Below are 15,950 nucleotides of genomic sequence, written 5' to 3' on the forward strand. Positions count from 1 at the left end.
AGGATATGGTGTACATCGAGCACAACCAGACCTGGTCTCTGGTGGACCTGCCGGCGGGACAGCGCGCCATCGGCCTCAAATGGGTCTTCAAGATCAAGAAGGACGAGCACAAGAACATCACCAAGCACAAAACTCGGCTCGTCGTGAAGGGCTATGTCCAGCGCCAAGGGATCGACTACGAGGAAGTGTTCGCGCCGGTGGCCAGGATGGAATCTGTGCGTGTGCTTCTGGTCGTGGCTGCTCACAAGGCATGGTCAGTGCACCACATGGATGTGAAATCGGCGTTCCTCAACGGCGATCTGGCAGAGGAGGTTTATGTGCAGCAGCCGCCCGGTTTCGTCGCCACCGGGCATGAGCGCAAGGTGCTGAAGCTGCACAAAGTTCTCTACGGCCTCAAGCAAGCGCCACGCGCCTGGAACTCGAAGCTCGACAGCAGCCTGCTCGCGCTCGGCTTTGCTCGGAGCGAGTGCGAGCACGGACTGTACACACGCGGCGACGGCGAGAAGCGGCTGGTGGTGGGGATCTACGTCGACGACCTCATCATCACGGGCGGCTCCACCAAGGTGATCAGTGTGTTCAAGGAGGAGATGAAATCGCTGTTCCGCATGAGTGACCTCGGCGTGCTCTCCTACTACCTCGGGATCGAGGTCAGGCAGGGGCGGCGCGGCATCGAGCTCCTGCAGGCCGCCTACGCCAAGAAGATTCTGGACAAAGCGGGCATGGGAGCCTGCAACCCGTGAGCGACGCCGATGGAGCCCAGATTGAAGCTGTCAAAGAAAAGCACTTCACCGGCGATCGACGCAACTGAGTACCGCGGCTTGATCGGGAGTCTGCGGTACCTGATGAACACAAGGCCGGACATGGCGTTCGCCGTGGGCTACCTGAGCAGGTTCATGGAGGACCCAAGGCAGGAGCACATGGCGGCCATGAAGCACTTGCTCCGGTACGTGGCCGGCACGATCGACTACGGCTTGGCGTACACCAGCAACGCCGAGCTCAACCTCGTCGGCTACAGCGACAGTGACATGGCCGGCGACGTCGACGACCGGAAGAGTACGAGCGGCATCCTCTACTTCCTCGACGGCAACCCGGTGGCGTGGCAATCGCAGAAGCAGCGTGTGGTGGCACTGTCGTCGTGCGAAGCTGAGTACATCGCCGAGGCGGCGGCGGCTTGCCAGGGTGTCTGGCTCCGGCGGCTGCTGCAGGACGTGGTGGGCGCCGGCGTGGCCCCGCCTCAACTCAAGATGGATAACTAGTTTGCGATCGCCCTCAGAAAGAATCTGGTACTTCACGATCATTCTAAGCACATCATACAAAGTTCCATTACATTCGTGAGTGCGTGGATGGAGGGGCGGTACGCCTGGCGTTCGTGAGCACCTAAGGGCAGCTCGCGGACATTATGACGAAGGCGCTTGAGAAGTCAAGTTTCAGGAACTTCGTGAGCTGATCGGCGTCACCAAGCTCAAGTGAATGACACCAGAATTAGGGGGAGATTGTTGAATAAATCTGGTGCATTCGGTTTAGGATAAGTTTTTGTTTTGGATTCCCGTTTCAGTTTGTTGGTTGAGCCCGAGTCTTTGGGCGCGTCCTGTAAAGAGGCTTGACGTGCGCACGTTCGCACGGAGTCCGCAAGTTGAGCGAGTCGCGCGGCACGTTTAGAGCTGGGGATGGTGCAGCTCGCGATGGAGCGTGCCGCGTGGTGCGCGCGTCGAGGCCGAGATGGCCGGCTTGTTTTGTTTCTATATATAGCAAGAACATCAGAAAACGCGGTGGTCCTTTGGCCACACCAAAAATCCAGTCTCGCGTGTGTGTGTTCTGCGTGTTTTTCAGTTCGCGGCTTCGTCTTCCTCGACTCCGGCGATCGGCCCAACTCCGGCGAGGGTTGGAACAGTTCTTGCTGTTGCTGAGCGTGGTGATGCCGTTCTTGCGTCATCGGTTGGTGCAGGCAGCAGCCGCGTGTAGGAACTAGGAACTGCTGCGTGGACTACCTCTAGTCTCAGGCATACGGTTTTTTTTTTAGTTTTGATGCATACTACATTACACGATGAAACACCACTGAAACTCGTTCACGACAAGCTGCAGTAAACGTCCAATGTCGAAATTTGAAGGCACCGAGTTCAGTTACGGACATGCTTATTAGGTAATCCGAATCTCGACGCATCGCCAAAATTTACCGAGATCTCTTCTTCCATGATCAGTCACCGGCAATGCCGTCTTTGACGCCGTCGCGGCGGCCGCCGTTGGCCACGGTCGTGACCTCGCGGAGCAGCAGCCGGAGGCACCTCCTGATTCCTGTAGACGCCGGCGTTCATCTCGATTAGCTCCACGGACGTTGCCGTTTCCTCCTCCTCCGCCCGCAGCAGCCGGCCCGCCCCCGCCAGCTCTCGGGTCCACGTACACGCCACGCCGTCGTAGAGCCTGAACCGTTCGCCGCCGCCCCTGGCCAGCTCGCCGGGTGCCCTCCTGACCACCAGCGCGCTGCCGAGCGCGCCGCCGGCCCAGAACGCGTTGGCGAGGAGCAGCCCGCGGGTGAGGTCACACACCCTCACCTCGCCGTCCTCGGAGCACGACACCAGGTTCCTGCACCCGTTGGCCAGGAACACCGCGACGAGCGCCGCGGCGCTGCCGTCGCTCGCGTGCGATGCTGTGGCCGTCGCGGCGTTCGTGCCCGGGGAGTTGAGGGGCACGAGGTGGACGCGGCCGTCCGAGCAGCCGGCGTAGAGGCTGGAGCTCGTGGGGGTCCAGCGCGAGGGAGAGTGTGAGAACCGCCCAATTTGATACTATTTTAAACGAACCGCCGGTCATTATCATCCAGATGAGAGTTAACACGTGCTTGTCGTAGAGCGTGCCACGTGTTATCCCACATCTAGAGACACGAATAACCGACACGTCATTCATTCAAAATAATACCAAATCCGGTAGTCCCGGTATGTGCTCCAACATACGCCCAGAATCAGCATATGCACATACCGTATACAATCGAATACATAGCCAACAATCCACAAATAGCAGTTTTATATTACCAGAGTTCACAGCTTAATATTACAAGTTCAATATAGGTGGGTCTCCAGCTTCACCTTACAAGCTTTGGGCTCACGCGAGTCATATTAAACAGAGATTTAGAGCTTATTGAAAATACATGCTCTCCCGAAGCTCGTTTACGATAAAGACTTACTAGAGTAATGACGCCTTGCTCAAGGACATCATTACGGCCACCACGACCTATTCTTCCCCCACGTTTGGATCAGCGGGGTAGAAATGGCCGAACACCACTTCGGGCTCACCTGCAACTAGGTTTAGAAAGCAACCTGAGTACAAAAGGTACTCGCAAGACTTACGCGATTACGTATACAAGGATCATGCAATGGCTCAAGTAAAAGCTTTAAGGTTAAGTAATTATTGCATAAGCACTAGCTCTCTACACTATCACCTATCAAATTAATTAATCTTGCCCAACCCAACACTTTTAGTTGGTTAAGAGAGTAACATAATCTATAACTGATCATAGCTGTAACATGAACCATTCTCAGCATAAACGATATTCTATGAGGAGTTCATGGGTTAAAGAGCGTGCTCATAACCGAGAGCGCGGCAATTCGAATTGATTATAACCTTGCAAGGGTGTACTACTTTACCCACACGGCGCGAGGACCATGCGACTCACCCAACCGGCCAGAGTTGGATAAGGGGATACTCGCGTCAACCGTTCCCAACAAGGCTCAACCGTTGAGGGTACGCCCAGCTTGCGCGTGGAGACTTAGTTCCACCGAGGACATCTCTAAATTTTCCTACACATAGTTCCACTCGGGGACCTGCTAAGCCTCCCTGCATAGCCCGTTGGCCACGCATCTGGGACCGGGCCCCAATGATCAAGTCAAAGAAGGTATTTGGCTTATCCGTTCCATTATATTGGATATGTGGTAGCACGGAAAGGTGCTCAAAACCGACGTCGTCCACTCGGTCCTTAATCGATCCAAGCGGACTATGCCCAAGTGACTTCATTCTCTAGGCCCTAACATTCCGCTCGAATCTCGATACTACCAACTTATACTTGCCCCGGCTCAAGTGCGATCAAGGATAAACAGGTAAGTGTGATACTCCAAACCGTTCATTTCTAGCAAGCAATATAAGTATTCTAAGCAAAGCTAAGCATCTAGTCAAATTAAGTTAACAGCTGACTAACATGTGGCAAGGACATGGTTAAACAATTCAAGAAAGGTTAGTGCATCAAAGTAGGTACAAGAATGCAATACATAGATAATATATATCCCAACATTACCCGATGAGATAGCTAAGCTAAAACAGATTAAATAGGTGCAATGAATATGCTTAGCTGCTTGCCTGGGTTAACTTCCGACTCGACCACGAACGGGATTCCGGGTTCAGGCTCCACGGACTCGGCGGGTTCCACGGGTTCGTTCTCCGACGGTCCGGTCACTAAAATGCATGAATGCGATGCAAGAATTAAAGAATGAACTAAACAGCAAGCATAAATCATGAAATAATTTGAGCATGCAGAGCACAAAACAAAGAACTCATGAAAATTGGTTTTGCAGCAAAAGCATTTTCCTATAAATAACCATAAATAGATCAATTTTCAGCTACTCTAAGCAAGATAAAATAGGAAAGGAATGTAAACTAAACTAAACAAATCTAATAAAATTTTATTTGAAACCAGGCAGCAACACAAGGCTAACAAAACTGGTTTTACTAATTTCTCACTTTCTAGCAAAAAGTTCTATATTAAACCATATTTTGGACAGCAAGTAGGAAATCGAAATGAAACCCTAACCAAAAGCAAGGAAAAACATGAGTAAGATGCACCACTGAAAACTACACCTCACAAGGAGTCTAACAAAATTTGGTTTGACATTTTTCTAGCAGTACACAAATAACCAAGCAATAAACTCACATTTGCAAGATAAATCTATAGATAAATCTACAACAAAGTAACATGCACAACAATATTTTTCCTAAGTAGATATCAGCTAGAGGAATACAACAAAACAAGTTTCATAATTTTTGGATCTATACATGATTTTCTATGGATTTTGGAAGTTTGCAGCACAAATAAACCTAAAGAAATACCCTAGCAACAATTGCTAGGTCTACCCGGGGAGAGCCACACCTGCCAGGCCAGAGGCCGACAGGCGGGTCCCACGGGCAGGCGCCCCCGGGCCAAGTCAAGGCAGCCCGGGCGGCCTTGACCCGGGGTGTGCGCGCCCACGGCGCGGCCCGCGGGCGCTGGCGGACGGCGGCGTGAGGCGGCGCGAAGAGGCGGGGCCGGAGCGGACCAGGGGCGACGCGCACGGGGAAGAGGAGGAGTAGGCGAGCCTCACCGGCGGTGATGCGGGCGAGGAGCTGCGGCGGAGGGGCGGCGCGACAGACAGGGGCGGCGGCGTGGCGAAGGCGAGCGGCGGCGGCCCTGCGCAGCGAACGAGAAGGCCGGGTGAGCACCGGAATCGGAGGAGGAGGGCAAGAAGAAGCTCCCCGAGCGACGGATTGAGCCACGGCTCACCGGAGCAGAAGAATCGTGGCGGCGAGCGGCGGCGGCACGACTTGGGGGCGACGGCGATGGAGGAGAGGAAGGCTAGGGTTAGGGTTGAGGGAAACGGGGGTCGGGGCGGGGTCTTGAGGCGATGAGATGAAGGATGGTTGAGCACGGCGCACGAGGATTGCCAGCACGTGGCCCGAGGATGGCCGCCGGCGACGACGCGTGCGTCCGCGGCGCGCAGAGCAAAACAGAGAGGGAGGGAAGGTGGCTGACAGGTGGGGCCCGCGCGGGATTTTTATTTTCTTTTTTCTTTTTTTTTCAGGGCTGTGACAGAGAGCGCGGCGCACGGGAGGTCGGGAGCGCGAGGGTCCGGAGGTGGCCGCCGTCCGCCAGCCTCCAGACCTTGCACGTGCCGTCGGCGGAGGCCAAGGCGACGACGGCGTTGCACCCGCACCCGACGTACGCGGCGACGCGGTAGACTGCGGGATCGGCGGTGGAGGAGGCGCCGCCGCTCGCGTAGTTGGCGTCCAGGACGCGGATGAGCGGGACCACGGCCACCGCGCCGTCGTCGCCGCCGGACACGTGGAGCGAGCCGTCGTCGTTGAGGGTGAGGCAGGAGATCGAGCCGCCTCCGTGGGTGCGGAACGAGCTGGCGACGTGGCCGGACGGGAGCGCGAGCGCGTGCACGCACCCGGACACGCCGCCAGCGAGGAGGTGGGAGCCGTAGGGCACCGCCACGAGCGCCGAGACGGGTTCGGGGACCGGCAGCTCGCGCGCGGGCGCCGGGGACCACCACTGGAGCAGCCGGATCGAGCCGGAGCCCGTGGCCGGGCAGACGTGGTCAGGGTTTTTTTTACCGACTGGTCGCCTGAAACCGCCGGCCTCCGGTTCTGGTAAACCAGACCGGTTTGACCGGTTACCCGAAAAAACTGATCAAATTCAAATTCAAATTCAAAAGCGCCAATTCAATCAGTTTCTACCGGTTAGCCGACCGGTTAGGCCAGTAAACCGGTCCGGTTTGAGTAGGAACCGGGGAGTTGAACAAAAAAAACCGACTGAAAGCCCATTTTAGTTCAAAATTTGAATGTTTATATAACATGTGTTTACTCTAAATGAACCCTCCAACCCTCTTTTGTACTACTTTTATATTAATACAATGTATAACATATTTTACATTGTATTTGTATATTTTTATATGCATGCTTTTTTTTGTTTAACTTCAAATGCCCGCAAAGTATACTAAATAAATGAATATTTGAAAAATTTTGACACCATTAGATTCGTCGCAATTTAAAGTATTTTTAGGAATTTTTTTATTTTTTTGAAGTGTGACACGACGTTGCATTAACTCTGCTGACTACTTAGGAGTAGTAACTGAAATGTTTGAGTGAGTTGGGTCCGTTTTTCCCTTGTGGCTGTGCAGCGTGCTGTGGGCTGTGGCAGTGGTAACGACGAGACGAGTTATGAATGCTCTTTCATCAGTCACTGAAGACGGTAGACCAAGGTCTACCATTCAGAATTCAGTATAATACAGACTGAATAGTAACTGGCCACAATCGCCAAAAACTATTTGCAGGATGAAAACCACACACTCATGACTCAACCTTGCGATCATTTTGAGATTCTTGGTCTAACGCCGCCTTTATCGCTAGAGCCCATGGTTAAAACTATTTTAACATTTAGCTTTCCCCTAATCACATTTTTGCAAATCCCTCTTCCCATCTCTTTGTGCTCCTCCCCTTGGATGTTGATCTGATGGCTTAGATTGAAGTTTTCATAGTTTGCACGGAGAGATTGGTTTGCACCTGATATGTTCCCAAACTTAAAAGGAGGGAGACTGGGAAAAGGATACAGCATTTGGCGGGATGCACGGTGGTTACCTAGTCAGATGACTCCTGGCAATTTAGGCCGTGTTTGTTTCAGCTTATGTTGGGATTCAGTACCTGGCAAAGTGGCAAGAATTTAACAGCAGTGAACCATTGCCCACTGACCAGCTCTTTCTCTCGCCAAGAGCCAAGAGCCGAAATCTTTGATCAATTAACATAAATATTTTAGAGATGAGTGACTGAATAATTTCAGATACTTTCCGCAAACTGACAAAATAACTGATTCCTGACTGCAGCAACAGCCAACAGCACGACTCTTAACTTATTTATTTAATCAAAAGCTAGCATCAGTAAAAAAAATAAAAGTGATCGGGTGCTCTAGCCTAAGAGGGGGAGGGGATGTATTAGGTACTAATAAAAAAACTTGACCTATGGCTCCAACTAGTTTGCACAAAACTTAAACTAATTCAAGCTATATAGATGTGCAACTAGGTTGTTCTAGTGTGAAACCCCTATCCCAAAAAAGTTATGCACCCTATAGCCTTTCCTAACAAGAAACTATTCTATGAAAGTAAATGCACAAAGGTTGCAAGTATTAAATGAGGAAGCTTAAAGAGCGGGATAGGAGATAGCAAACTCTTGACGTGGGTGTTTATCCCGTGATTCGGTTAGCCACAAAGGCACACCTACATCCACGTTGTTGTAGCACTCACTAAGAGTATTGCTACTCGGCCACTAAGTCTTTTTTTGAACATAATCACGGTCACATTGGCCCCGGGTTCCACTAAGAAGCTTCTTCACAAAGAATGGGGGTCTCCACGTCCCCCCGCACAAAGATGTCGTCGCCGCTCCACACCAAGTCGGAGGGTCGATGACGTTGCCGGCGAGCTTCGCAGCTCCAAGGAGGCCGGCGCACTAAGCTCTTGTTTGGTTCACTAGAGAACCACAGCACAAAGGCTCAAGGCCTTGCAATCTCACTCACTAAGAGCTATTCTAGCACTCACACTTTATAAGCTAGTGCTAAAAGCTAAGGATATGATCTTGATGCTCTTGTATGGCTTGTAGATATTCTTTGGTGCGTGTGGGATGTTCAGTAACTCCAGAAAGTTTCAAATGGCCGAGGTGAGGCGTATATATAGGCCACCAAGTCTTGTAGCCGTTTCTCCAACGGTCAGCAGAAAATCTGCGTATCATCGGATGAACCGATGCCTCTGGATGGGGTAGCGTCAGTTCATCCGGTCACTCATAACCCGAAGTAGCCGTTGAACCCCCGTAGGGACGGCCCTTCGGGCCTAACTTTGCCTATCTTTTCTTTGTTATCACTTGAACCTAAAAGCCTGAGAATGATCATCTTAACAATTATATTAGTCCAAGTGTTATGTGTGTCATCAATCGTCAAAACAATATATTGAAATATGACATGAGAGGCCATTTTCGCTAAAAAAATGGAGACAGCAATGTACTGTAATCTCTAGATCAACAGAATACTATCAGATGAATCATGATAAATCCCTACCAGCAAGTCCAGGCTCCAACTGCTTAATCACATGTTTCAGATAATTGGGAAGCAAAGAAGAACATGAGAAACGCTCAAACAAATCAACCAGTTAATGATCTCTGCCAGAACGTTTACAAATAGTCATTCGATCATACATATAAATCATTAGAAGTTAACAGGATTTACACAAACCATGCTGATGATTTTGTTCTCCCAATAACATAGGATAGCTTGAGACTCGAGAGAATTCATGAAGTATATCAGACAAAAACAGAGACTCTTCATGAACGAACGAACAAGCAACGGATCCGGCGGATTCGGGCAGCAGCTAGTAGTATCCTGGCAAGGCAGCCCGGGCCTGTTTCTCCATCTCCGGCAAGAGGCTGCGGATGAGGCGCAGGCTCAGGGGCGTAGCTAGGATTTTGAGTTAGAGTGGTCCAGAGTACATACATAATACAAGTTTATAATTGCTTAAACAACTAATACTGTATTAATAACGTATTTTACAACTTCAAACATCTTAAAATCAATAATTAAATCTGAATTTTGCTTATATGGTGGATTGTTTGATGAATAATTACTATACTTATACCTTGAGCTACTAATTTTAGGGTGGTCCTTGGACCACCTGTCCACCTAGCTAGCTACGCCACCGCACAGGCTCATCCCCCCGGTAGTCGGCCTCGGCGCCGGCCGCATCTCCTTCCTCCGCGCGGCGGCCGCGGCGGCGGCGGTTTCGGAGGCGGACGAGCTGGGGGCGTTGGCCGGAGGCAGGGACGGCGGCGGAGTCCAGGGGCGGAGCCAGGATTGAAACATAGATGGGGCTAATTTACTAATGCTGATAATTAGGAGGGGCCTCACATTGTTAATGAGCAATATTAGCAATGAAATTAGGGAGATTTATGTGTAATTACACCAACATTAGGGGGGCCATGGCCCCTGCCCGCCCCTCCTTGTCTCCGCCCCTGGCGGAGTCGTCGGCGACGGCGACGGCTTCATCATCCTGACGTGCTGACGCGGGACGTGGACGGTGGCGTAGGGGTCACCGGGCGGCCAGTTGCCGTCGTAGACGACCTCCTCGTAGCCTCCTCCATGGGCGGGCGACACGATCATCCCTCTCAGCCAGAACACCAGAACATCCCCGGTCTTCAGCGTCGTGGTCCTTGTGCGGACACCAACCTCAGTGCCGGGCGTCAGATGCTTGTCGGTGCCGAGGGTGGTGGACGGGCTCGCGGACCCGATCGAGGATGGGGTGGAGCGGGGTGGCGGCGGCGGCGTGGAGGGGGTGACGACGGTGGGGTGCGGCGAAGTTTGAGGACGAGGCCGTGGCGGTCGCAGCGCGTGGGTGCCGGCGGAGCCTGGTGGGGACTTCGAGTTCGAGGCGGTGGATGACGGATCCTCCTGGGGTGGTGGACGAGGGCGTGGCTCTCGGCCCGTGTAGCGAGCATGGTTTTTTTTACCGACCGGTCAGACCAAACCGCCGCCCACCGGTTCCGGTAAACCAGACCGGTTTGACCAGAAACCAGTTAAAACGGGACAAATTCAAATTTCAAATTCAAACGCCAGTTGAAACGATTTCAATCGGTAAGCCGACTGGTTTGCTCGGCTAACCGATCCGGTTTGACCGGTAACCGGTCTGTTGAACAAAAAAACCGACTTTAGTTCAAAATTTGAATATTTGTATAACATATTTTAATCTAAATAAACCCTCCAACCCTTTTTTGTACTATTTTTACATTAACACAATGTATAACGTGGTTTACATTGTATTTGTATACTTTTGTATGCACGCTTTATTTTTTAGTTTAACTTCAAATGCCCGCAAAGTATACTAAATAAATGAATATTTGAAAAAATTTGACACCATTAGATTCATCGCAACTTGAAGTATTTTTAGGAATTTTTTGAGATTTTTTTGTTTTTTGAATTCAAATTCAAATTTTAAATTTGGGCCGGTACCGGAACCGGTCCGGACCAGTTTGACCGGTTACCGCGGTAACCGAACCGGTTCCGGTCGGTTAGAAAAACCCTGGTAGCGAGAACCCTCCAGCGGCGGCGGCGGGGACGGCTTGCTGGCGGCCGATCTCCTGGGCGCCAAGGGCTTGGGCCGCCTCCGCTTGAGCTCGCGGCGGATGCCCTGCATGCCGGACGACGAGGAGCGCGGCGGCATCACCATGGGATCGGAACCGGACTGGATCGAGGAAGGAGAGGTGGAGGCGGCGAAGGCGAGAGCGCAGAGCTGTGGGCTGTGGGGTGGATGGATCGGATCGAGCAGAGGGGGATGAGCGGAGGAAGGCGAGAGAGAGCAGGGGTGGGCGTGGGGATTGCGCTGGAGGGGTGAGCGTAGGATTTTTTTGTTGTTGAGAAAACCGGGTTTGTATTTCATTCGTAATTTTGGTGATTACAACCCATTTTACAAGGACACCCTTGATAGAAGTAAAAATTACAATCAAATCCTTGTAAACACCTCCCGGTCTTTCTCGCCTCCGGCGGCCGAAATCTGCATCCTGGAGCCGACCTCCTCTATGGCGAAGAACTAAAATTTTTAAGTGCCGTCTTGAGCAGCACATCAACGACATGCTTTGTTGACACTGAACGACCCGACTTCCAAAGATGACCAATGGCCATCACATCGCCAAACCTTAAGGAATATGACGCCCCATGGATTGCCATAATTCCCAGAACACCGGACGACGAAGGCCCATGGAGGGGAGCAGAACCACCAAAACAGGTGGTAGGCACACACCAACCCGGTTTCCTATCGAGTCAGTAAACATACCTCACGGGCGAACCACTAGAGAAGGAGCAGAAGCAGCCAACACCAGAGGACACCCTAGGAAGAAGAACCTCCATGCGGTGGAGTTGAGGAATCCGCCGCCGACGTCACCACCGTCGCCGTCTTCTTCAACACCCCCATAGAGGGAAGTAATCTTCCATAGCGCATCACCACTGAAACCGTTAGCGCCGCAGCCGCAACCAATGGTGGATCCGCCATGGAAGAAGATAGTACTGGTGGCTTGCATACAAACAATCAGGAAACATAAACTACTAGCTATAATTAGGACTAGCATATATACATACCGGACCGTACCCGCTTCCACGCCCGATTCCCACCTCTCCCAGTGCGACTGGGGCTGGATGGTTTCCAGCTGTTGGGCTGGGGGATCCCATCTGGCCGGGGGAGAGCGGAGCATGCATCTCGCTGCTTGACTAGGCCACAAGCCCATCAATTACCCCTAGTATTTCTATTTCGATTGAATTTTCTTGACATCAAACTTTCTCCCATTCGAAGCTAAGCACGCGAGAGACGACTCAAGAACTGTTGGCCCTTGTGCTGTCGCAATGGAAGACCACGAAGGTGTGGAAGTGCGGCCAGTGAGCCGGTGCACGGCTCGCATAAATAGGAAAAATATTATGTGCAAAACATTTTCTCACGCGAAAATAATTGTAAGTATTTTAAAAAATTCAAACAACGCACAACCTTAATGCATTATTAGATGTACTTTATGGTAAAATTTGAGATGCAAAACTATTTTATAAAAATCCATATGAAAATACAAATTCCATATGAAAGTGTAGTAGTGCCTCATGCACTTTGAGTTTGTCATTTTTGTTTGAATTTTTCTAGAGCGAGTTTGCTTCCCAATTTTGGATACAGAGTATATCTAACGATGCACTATGTATTTTCATCATTTGAAATTTTTAGATATTTGCACTTATAATCTTTTTAAGAGATTTTTACGTTTCCACCAAAAAGGTAGTTTGCACCCCAAAACTTTTCCGTATAAATTTCTAACCATTATAGCTGAACAGGTTGTCGAATGACACATAAGGAGTAAAATGTAAAATGCGTGACTAGTCGTTCAACTTGTTTGGTTCTCAAAAATTGCAGATTTAACTCCTTAAATGTAACCTCTGGTGCCATTTGCAGCCTTTACTCTCGAAATATAAATCTAGCTCTCTAACTGAGCTTCAGGTGTCACCTAAATCCCTATACTATCAAATGTATTGACATCCCATTTAAATTGATAAAATTTACTTTTATAGATATAATTTAATTGTAGTCAAATAAAGTATTTTAATTTTGTTCAACTATATAAAAAGAATATTGATGAGTATGAATCCAGAAAGCTTGATGATATTTTACTCTGAAGGTAATATCTTAGCTTGTTAGATGTACTGACAACCGTGCTTTATTCTTGAAAGACTATTCAAAGTTAAACTACTTTTAAATGCACATATACAAAACTAGAAACTAGAATCAGGAGCTTATGAACACTATAATTTTTTTTATGTAGGGGCAACAAAATCGGCTAGAAAAGAAGGTAATGAAAGCATCCTGTTATACTTTATCGTTGGGATGTTACTGCATTTAGAGGTGTATGGATCAAGATGACATAGGAAGCTAAGTTTAGAGGTTTAGATTTGCATTTTGAGAGTATATAAATCTAAATAGAAAAAAGTCCTATTTACCTCATTGAACTATAGCTCGAGTATATGTTTCCACCTTAAACTCAAAAACCAGGTATTTTGCCTCATCGAACTCGCGAAACTAGACCTCCTTGAGTGGTTTTTCTTAGTAGTTTTCCTCTTTTTATTTTATGTTTATTTTGAATAAATCTTTGAAAAAAAATAGTAAATCATAAAAAATTATAAAATAGAAAAATCAAATTTCGTTAGACTCCACATGAGTAGGTCTATGCAGTAAATATATGATATGATATGATTTTGGTAGAAATTATATTTTTAGTTTTAGATATATATTATTCTATAATTAGTTCAACGAGGTAAATAGGACTTTTTTTCATCTAAATAACATCTGAGGCTAAGCTTAATACTAAGATATGCTATTTAAGAATATAGGAACTTAAATGACACAGCCGAACAACTTTAAAACTCGGCCATGTACTTTACTCCAATTTAAAACCCGCTCCGTTCTTGTTTCCGTCTGAGCTGTTGAGTGTTGACGCACTTCCTCAAATTCCTTCCCACCACGGCCCCGTCTGATCCTCGGGATCCAGTCACTCTGTTCGGCAGCTCCAGCAGCCTCCAGCCCAACAGTGTTTTTTTCTCACCTAGCTCCAGCACTAGCTTCCAGCCACCAGCCAGCCAACAGTATTTTTCTCTTACACCATTCCAGCCACCAGCTCCAGCTCCAGCCCAGCGAACAGTATTAGTAAAAGTAGCCAGCAGAACCGTACGAGTACATCTGAATTATTCATTCGCATGACCACACTGTTGGGCGACAGCAGCAGCAAAAAGTGCGAAATGAGAGAAAAGAGGTTTTGCTGCAGCCTGGAGGAGAGGTACGGTGAGTGTTCTAGACGTGGACACCTGGGAGGTGCCGCGTGGAGGATGAACTGTTGATGAGCAGTCGACGTTGTCGCGCCGTCAGGTCCTTTGCGACCCTGCGCAGCTGTGTTGCTGCTGCTGCCGCTGCCGTCAGGTTTTGCTGAAGCCCCGACGAGCACATCTGCGCGCGCGCGCACAAAAAAAAAACGAAGTACAGTACTCTGTATACTCCTATATGATTCGCTCTGTAGAGCCCTCCCTGCTTTTGCTCCAGTGCCGGGCGCCGGTCCACGGCAAGATGCATCTCGAATCATCGTCCGGCCCCAAAATCAATGGCCCCGTTTGGTTTCTCCGTGCTTTTAGTACGAATTTTTTTTTGCATACATAGAATACTAAATCACGTGGTCAAAGATCTCATTAGATTCTTCAGGATTTCTAGCGCAACAGTTTTTAACTATTTAGTTTTGTAAACCGTCATTATTTAGTACATCAAATTATTGATCAAAGTTGCTACAGTTTCTAGCGTAGTACAAACCAAACAGGATCAATATTACTATTCTTTTTTTCTTAGCAGATCGGATAATTCTAGATCATCTGACGCAAAACAAACGCGCTGAAACGTAAAACGAAGGTGTACTAGCACTGGCGGAACTACATGGGGGTCATAGTGGGCCAGGGCCCCCCTTGTCTCTCAAATTTTTCGGAAGTCCATGGCCCCATAACTCATAATCTCCTGTCTCTATTTCTCCGGTACCTCAGCAAGTCTGGCCTCTCTGCTGCTCGTCTGCTCTTCGTACAACAATTAGCCAAATATGCATCTTTTGGTATGGTTGATTCTATGCGTCTAATTATTTTGGCATGCATATAAACAATATAATATTAATTTGGTAGTACCGTAGTATGATGGTTTTCACAGACAAATACACATTTATATCTGTTGAACTGTGATACTAATTTCTTGATGATCTAATTACATATAGTTTTTATTGGCAAATTGCCCCCCCCCCCTGTTGGTTCTGGCTCCGCCACTGGTACGTAGTGAGGTTATCACAGAATCGGCAAATCCAGTGCCCCCTCCCCATTCAGTGGATTGTGCAGCTGAATATGGAAGCCTGGAGTGCGCAGCTGAAGGACAACTGGAGAAAGCTATGGTCTCGGCCCTGATCAGGAGGCGAGAGGAGAAAAAGGTTCTCTTTTGTATTCTCAGGCTGCCGTGTGCCCTTCTTCGTTGGGTTGCATACACTACTACAGAACAATCTTTTGTTCCAGACCATTTGTCCCGATTGTTTTTGGGCCCGAAACAATAAGTGCCTTTTGTCCCGGGTCCAACGGCTAGCCGGGCCAGGGGGGACATGGGCCTTTTGTTCCGGTCGGAGGCACAAACCCGGACAAAAGGTCCCCCTTTTGTCCCGGTTGGTGGCTCCACTCGGGACAAAATCCGGTTGGTAACACCAACCCAGACAAAAGGGTAACCCTTTTATTCTGGTGGGTGGCACCAACCCGGACAAAAGTACCATTTTGTCCTGGTTAGTGTTACCAACCCGGATAAAAGACCCCTCCACGTGACAGTTCAAAACAAAGTTATTATATACTGAGTCGCATGTACTACTTAGGTGAGTTGGCAAGAAAAACATGCACTAGACAAGATGTCTTGGGATTGAATCCCGCGGGGTGCAAAAAAAATTTTAGCATGTGGGACATTTTGTCCCGGTTCTGCCACCCGAGACAAAAGCCGGAGCCTTTTGTCCCGTAAGGCAAATCCCGATTCCAAAAACCGGGACAAAATGGTCTTGTGGAACCGGGACAAAAGTCTGTTTTTGTAGTAGTAATATCTGGACAT

The 15,950-nt window shown here is 49.1% G+C and overlaps 1 protein-coding gene and 1 pseudogene across 1 annotated transcript; one reads left to right on the plus strand and one right to left on the minus strand.

Annotated features, from left to right (window-relative positions):
• The first annotated feature begins 749 nt into the window (after window positions 1-749).
• LOC120695389 (secreted RxLR effector protein 161-like) lies at window positions 750-1,256 on the plus strand. The gene has a single exon (XM_039978656.1). It carries the CDS (start codon window positions 750-752, stop codon window positions 1,254-1,256), a length of 507 nt encoding a protein of 168 aa, XP_039834590.1.
• Window positions 1,257-2,194: 938 nt separating this feature from the next.
• Window positions 2,195-10,994, minus strand: LOC120695390 (annotated as a pseudogene).
• Window positions 10,995-15,950: the final 4,956 nt, after the last annotated feature.

The sequence above is a fragment of the Panicum virgatum genome, chromosome 2K (assembly GCF_016808335.1).
Source record: "Panicum virgatum strain AP13 chromosome 2K, P.virgatum_v5, whole genome shotgun sequence".
In the NCBI taxonomy this organism is placed as follows: Eukaryota; Viridiplantae; Streptophyta; class Magnoliopsida; order Poales; family Poaceae; genus Panicum; species Panicum virgatum.